The sequence below is a fragment of the Triticum urartu genome, chromosome 3 (assembly GCF_003073215.2).
Source record: "Triticum urartu cultivar G1812 chromosome 3, Tu2.1, whole genome shotgun sequence".
NCBI classification, from domain to species: domain Eukaryota; kingdom Viridiplantae; phylum Streptophyta; class Magnoliopsida; order Poales; family Poaceae; genus Triticum; species Triticum urartu.
Genome location: NC_053024.1, coordinates 692,497,263 through 692,504,192, shown reverse-complemented (window position 1 = coordinate 692,504,192; position 6,930 = coordinate 692,497,263). Strand labels below are relative to the sequence as shown.

Genomic DNA, 6,930 nt, shown 5'->3' with positions numbered 1-6,930 from the left:
TAAAAAAATATTCATGAATTTTACAAAAGCATTCATTTATTCAAGAAATGTTCGCCGAATGAAAAAATGTTGATGATTTCAAAAACCTGTGCGTTGATGAAAAAATACAAAGAATGTTTTTTCAACTTTATGAACAAATTTTGAAGTCAAGAACAGTTTTCAAATTTGTTGATTTTTCTTGAATATGATGAACATTCTTCTAAAATTCAAGGACATTTTTGGATATAATGAACATTTCTTGAGTTTGATGAAAAAAAGTCAATTTCATGAATGTACTTGAATTTAATAACTTTTTCGAATTTGATGAACAATTTTTAATATGTTAACATATTTTAAAAGTTTCATGAACATTTTTTATAAAATATGAATAACTATTTTATTCATTGCACAAAAATTGAGATTTACAAAATGTTCACCGATTTGAAAAAAAATGTTCCCAGATTTCAGGATTATGCTCACGAATTTTCATAAACCAAAAAGAAAAAAAGAAAGACAAAGAAAACAAAAAAATATAAAAAGGAAAATTAAAATGAATAACTAAAAATAGAAGTGAACGGAAAAAAATAAAAAATATGAAAAATAAAATAAAAAGGGGTTTGGGAAGGTTCTTGAACGTTCCCAAAACCGGAAAGGTGTATGGGCCGACCCTCTTTGTTCACACGGGGGAGCAGGGGGTGCACGCGCTCCGGCTAGCGCACAACCTTTTTGCATCAGTTTGAACAGAAGAAAATAAAAGGGAAAACTGGCCTGCCCACCGCGGGGGGGGGGGGGGGGGGGGGGGGGGGGGGGGGGGGGGGGGGGGGGGGGGGGGGGGGGGGGGCGTGGCGTTGGGTGTGTGCGCCCGTTTGTGAAAAGTAAATAAACGGGCGCATAAGGCGCCGTTTAGGATTTGCCTAGGATTTCAGCCGGGGGGCGCTATTTCTCGCGTTCAGTGAGTCAATCGTTCCGACTCGCTGAAGCCAGTGAGCATATGGGCCAGCCCACGTGAGCGGGTAAGCACCTGCCCTTTCCTGTTTCGTTTTTTCACGTTAATAATTTTTTGCTTTCTTTTTACTTTTGTTTATACTTTAAAATATTATATATATATATACATATATAAAAAAATCTGTCAAAAACACATTTGAAAAATGTAGAATAAGTACTAAAAATGCTGAATGGGTATTTGAAAAATGTTGAACAAGTATTTGAAAAATGTTGACCAAGTATTTGAAAAATGTTGACCAAGTATTTGAAAATGAAGAACAAGTATTTGAAAATATGTTGAACAAAGTATTGAAAACAATGTTGATCATGTATATAAAAAAAGTTGAACAATTATTTGAAAATTTTGCAACAAGTATTTGAAAAGATGTTGAACAAATTCTTTGAAAAAAATGTTAAACATGTATTTAAAAATGTTGAACATGTATTTAAAAATGTTGAATAAGTGTTTGAAAAATGTTGAAAAGGTATTTCAAAAGTGTTGAACAAGTATTTGAAAAAATGTTGATCATGTATATAAGAATATGGAATGAAAAACAAAAAGGAAACAAATAAAAAATGAAAAATGAAAATTTAAAAAGTAAAAGAAAAATGGAGATGAAAAAAAACCCGAAAATGGAAAAAGGAGAAGAAAAAAAGAAAAGAAATAGAAGAAAACGAATAAAAACTGGAAAAACGGAAGAGAAGTAGTGGAAACCTCGACTGCACTAGACGTTAGCTACTTGGCTTTACTAAACTGTCATGAATCAAAGTCGAAGCATACTGGTTAGCTGCGCTGCCTTTAAACGGGGCGATGCTTCAGCGAGGGGAACTTCTCATATCGCTTAATGCGATAAATAGATGCCGCGATTTCAGCCGGCCATTAGCAAACACACACAACTGTACGTGTTCAAATGGGCCAAGCCCAGAACATTAACCCATAGGCCACATCATCATCTATGATGACTGTTGCTGTTTGCCCTAGAACTCCATCATCCTCTTCCCTTTTATTTTGGGTCTTTTTTATGGCAACCAGGTTTGCTTCATAGTGAAGCTCGGTCGTTGTGCTAGTTTAGTTAAGTGGTTTGCTTTTGCATGCCCTATACTGTTTAGCTAGCACCTGACACATGTGTACATTATTGCATTGCATGCAGCAATGGTTATGGTCAGACTCACATGCACCCATGGATAGAGATATACAATCTCTTCCATGCACAAGCACAAGACAGATAATAGACTTTTCCAAAAGAGAAAAGGACAGGTAGTAGATGATAATCATTATACTTGTGTGCATAAGACAAACAATAGACAATATGGAAAAATAAGTAGCAGCATTAGAAGCATATAATTATTCAGAATTGCATAGCTCGAGCAGAAAACCGCGAATAAATTTTATATTTCTGTGCAGCAACACGGCGGAAGAGCGCCCCCTTACATAGGTATGCAGCAACAGATTGGAAAATCGTGACCCGCACACGCGTTATAGTAGAAAACCATGCCACTACCCTCGCAGATAGCTTTGCATCCAGCGTCAGAGATACATGCATCCAGCGTCTCACACACCACCTTTTTAGTAGATTCTGCAAAATACAACATATGCACATTTATCAAACAATATGTGCTTTATATAGGTTAATTGAGTTTTGCTTCTGTACACCACCCAGAAAAAGGTTACAAAGGTGGAGATTAAGAGTTACCCGTTCGATAAAAAAAGAGTCTAGTATGGTCTTTTATATCCAAATCAATTGTTTCAATGTATGATCTGCAGGCTGGTGCGGCAATAGCCAATAGACATGGGTAGCTCGCCTACCGCCGAGGGCGGACATGTTGCGAGCCCATAGTGGCATAATGATTTCATGTACTCTCGACTACCGTTAGTGATCTGATTTAATACGAAAACTTCGATCTTTATAGTCTCCTAACTATACTAATCTGAGTTATATAAAACTCTTCTATTAAAAAATTCATGCTCAAGATCTGTTCTACCTATCGTACTAGCACTAAATAAAGTACAACACATACCATCAAACATGATCAACATTCAAGGCTATCTATAATCAAGAAGACTCAAATATTTATATGTGTAATCACCATGGGCCTGATATATGTCCTTGTGGGAAGTATTGCTAAGTCATGGAGCGGCACGTGTCATAGAGAAGGTTAGCCATCATTGGTTCTAGTTTCTTTACTGCGGAGCAGGTGCCACTGTTGGTTGTAGCCTCTTGATTGAGCCGTCGGGAAGATAGTGGTATGAATTTGTTAATCATTTAAGCATTTTTAACACCCGTGTAAACTTTTCAAAAGGGGTGTACGAAAGCATTAACAAGTTTAAGAATTTGGAAAATGCATATCAAAGTAAGGAGATGTCTTACATACCAGTGCCAGCATGGCAACATGGCAAGGTAAAGCTTATAGTAGCAAACACCACCAAAGTAGCAAACACCACCAAAGCAACAACCATCAAGCACACGATCGTCGATCGTGTTGTAGTGCTCCCGATGAGTGCCATGAAACAAAGATGTTACTTCTATTATATTCGTCCCTCCTTATGTTCGTCTGTATTTGGTGCTACCAATAAACTCCTTCGTTTGTTGCTATTTATATTAGAGAGGCCCAATAGCATCTTGCAATGACCTCGCATCCAAGTATTTCTCCTGAATAATTATTGCCATGTCTTGCTGCTTCTACATAAATGACATATACTATTTTATATAAATGGTATGCATTTCATGTTATTTATATGTAGTACTAGTTTCTATATAGAGTCATAGTCAAATATTAGGCATTGGTCTTCCATTTATTTTTCATGCAATGGTATTAGTATTACAATATTATAGAAAATTGCATATGTCTTGTTGGGGCAAATAAATGCCGCTTATCTTAGGTAATCATCTTGCATCCATGTATTTGTCTTAAATTATCGTTGCCACATCTTGCTGGTTCTACATAAATATCTTACATTCTTTTATATAAATGTTTCGATTTCATATTTATTTAAATGTAGTGCAAATTTCATATAGTCTTAATCAAATATTAGCCAATGATCCTGCATTTATTTCTCTTAGTCAATGGTATTAATATCATAGTAGTATCACAAATAGCGTATGTCTGTTTTTTGTCAAATAAATTTTGCACACCTACTTTTACTAGTAATTATATAGTAAATTAGGCAAGATAGTAATTGTATTGCATATTACTAGGCAAGATATTATTAGGTAGGATATAATTAAACCCTCCGTTCCTAAATATAAGTCTTTTTAGATATTTCTATATAGACTACATACGGATGTATATAGACGTAATTTAGAATGTAGATTCTCATTTTACTCCACTGCGGACTACATACGGAGGTATATAGACATTTTTTAGAGTATAAATCCACTTATTTTACTCCGTATATAGTCCGTAGTGGAATATCCAAAAATACTTATATTTAGGAACGGAGGTAGTACTTGGTTAATGTCGACATTGATATTAGGCATGATTTTGATTAGTGGAGGGTGCTAGAAATGTTTAATGCTAGACACCCGAGCGACGTAGATCGTAGGATATACTCCCTCCGTTTCTTTTTAGTCTGCATATAAGATTTGGTCAAAGTCAAACTTTATCAACTTTGACTAAGTTTATAGAAAAAAATATCAAGATTCACAATATGAAATCATCATTATTAGATGCATCATGAAATTAATTTTCATACCATATAGCTTTAGTGTTGTAGTTGTTGATATTTTTTCCAATAAAGTTGGTCAAACTTTACAAAGTTTGACTTTGACCAAATCTAATATGCAGACTAAAAGGAAACGGAGGGAGTATGTAGTTGAATTGGTGAGATTTATTGGATCTCCATAACTGTCGTTCTTTTTATATTGATCTCTCTCTCTCTCTCTCTCTCTCTCTCTCCCCCCCCTGTGTGTGTGTGTTATTCTCTGTTTTTGATTATTTTATTGTTGCCACTGGTAGCATAGAAAACAAATCTGAGATATTGGTTAAATTTTGCATTTATCAAAGAGGCAAACAAATCTTAGATACTTATCATGCATTGATATCTCTTCTAAATAAATGTTGGCATGTATAACTCTTTTCTATATTTTCTTTATGTCATATTTCGGAAAGCTATACCATCGAATCTGTATCTGGAATCTTTTCCATTAGTAGGATTTTTATGGCATACCTCTCATATATTGTTGATCCTACTGGTAGTCAAAAGTAAATATCAAAATACATATTAGGCCATATAAACCTGAACAAAGGGCGTAGTATGGCATGTCGTTGTAAATATCAAGGACCACAAAGTTAAATGTGTTTATCGAACATTTATATTCTCTTACACTTTAAGATAGCATAATGATATTGTAAGATTTTAAATCTTGTTTGTTCAGATAAATAAATGTCATGTATCATATCTTATATTTAGTGATTGGAGGCATCATACAAGTCACCACATTGATGCTAGAAGTTAAGAATTATTGTACGCATGATTATATCAGTCATCGTTGGATGTTTCCTGCAGAGAACCATTGGTGTTTCCTTGATTGGTGGTGGCGACCTGCACGAGGACTAACGAGCTGACAGAAACCTCATTTTATGACAAGTGGGTTAAGGGCATTTTAGGCAAATCGTGTACTCAACGGGGTGTTGTAATGTTTCTAAGAATCTCTCCCTCTCCCTCTCCCTCTCCCTCTCTCTCTCTCCACAACCAAAGTAGGGTGTTACACTTCGCTGGTGGTCCGAACCTTGGTAAATTGCGTTGTTGTGGTCCTTGGAGTGACTAGAGTGTTTTAACCCCTGGCCGAACAATCTAGGAGCTCTTTTGAGTTCCGATCTCGACGATCACCCGTTGACAGCATGCTAGCATTAGCAGGATTGCGATTTTGTGTTCGAGTATACATGCAAAGCCTAGCCTGACATCATGTATAAATTAGAAGCGTCACCTGACGTCCAGTTAGATATTATCCCAGAAAAAAGTTGGACAATATCCTGACATCATGTATAAACTAGAAGCATCAATAAGACATTTGTCAGGTAAGCATATAGCATTTAAAGTAGTACTGTACGATATAAAAGCCAATGAAAAACTGATCATTGCTTAGAGTGGAAATACATGCGACTGGCATAAAATAGCTATGTGTTCAGTACAGCAAAGAATACCATCTCATCTTGAAAAGATAAGAAGAGAGATAAGAAATAACATGACTCCAAAATATTCTCAAGTTGAAGAGACTTTAAGTGGTTGTTAGATACACTGCTTCAGGTATCCTCCATTATCCCAGTGGCAGCACATTTCCTTCCAGACCTTTAGCAACATACGTGAAACTGAACATCATAAGTCCAAAATCAAAAGCAAACAATATAGACACCAAATATCAGTTTCAAAGTGGTGCTGAGATTAAATAATCCATAAGAACCCTATCGATAATGCTAAACAAGCTAAATATCCTCAAGGTCTTGCTCTGATGATGTGGGACGACCTTCATACCCCAATTTTGCTCCTAAGCTTCCCGTGATAACCCTGAATTTCAGCCTTATCTCCTTCATCATGTCTTGAAGGTGATTATTCTCTGGATCAGACAAAGGATAGTTGCTTAGAAGTGTAGCTAGTTGCTCCATGTATTTCCTGACCCGAGCTGAGAATGCATCTTGATCAAGGCGAATTATTGAGATCCACACATCCAAGCAGCCCTGATAGAATCCTAGCTCTTCACCTACTTGGAAACCCATCTTTAACCCGACCTGCCTTCCTTCTTCCTTTCCGGATACCAAGCCATCATCATAACCATCTCTATAACCGTCTTGATAATGTGTCTCGTTTAAGGCTATCATTGGTTCAAGAAAATCCATGGTAACCAAGATCTAATAACGTCCAGCAATTATTCAGTTTGCAGGAGTAAGTAATTCCAAGAAATCTGCTCCATCAACAAAATAAAGGAAGTAACTATATGATACAAATTCAATGAAAATAAAACAAGCTAA

The 6,930-nt window shown here is 36.0% G+C and overlaps 1 protein-coding gene across 1 annotated transcript; it reads right to left on the bottom strand.

Annotated features, from left to right (window-relative positions):
- Positions 1-5,931: 5,931 nt before the first annotated feature.
- On the bottom strand, positions 5,932-6,930 carry LOC125549223 (protein LTO1 homolog). The gene has a single exon (XM_048712687.1). It carries the CDS (start codon positions 6,796-6,798, stop codon positions 6,388-6,390), a length of 411 nt encoding a protein of 136 aa, XP_048568644.1. The 5' UTR covers positions 6,799-6,930; the 3' UTR covers positions 5,932-6,387.

Excerpts from the sequence above, each read along its gene's own strand:
- LOC125549223 (XM_048712687.1), bottom strand. The coding sequence starts at position 6,798 with ATGGATTTTCTTGAACCAATGATAGCCTTAAACGAGACACATTATCAA.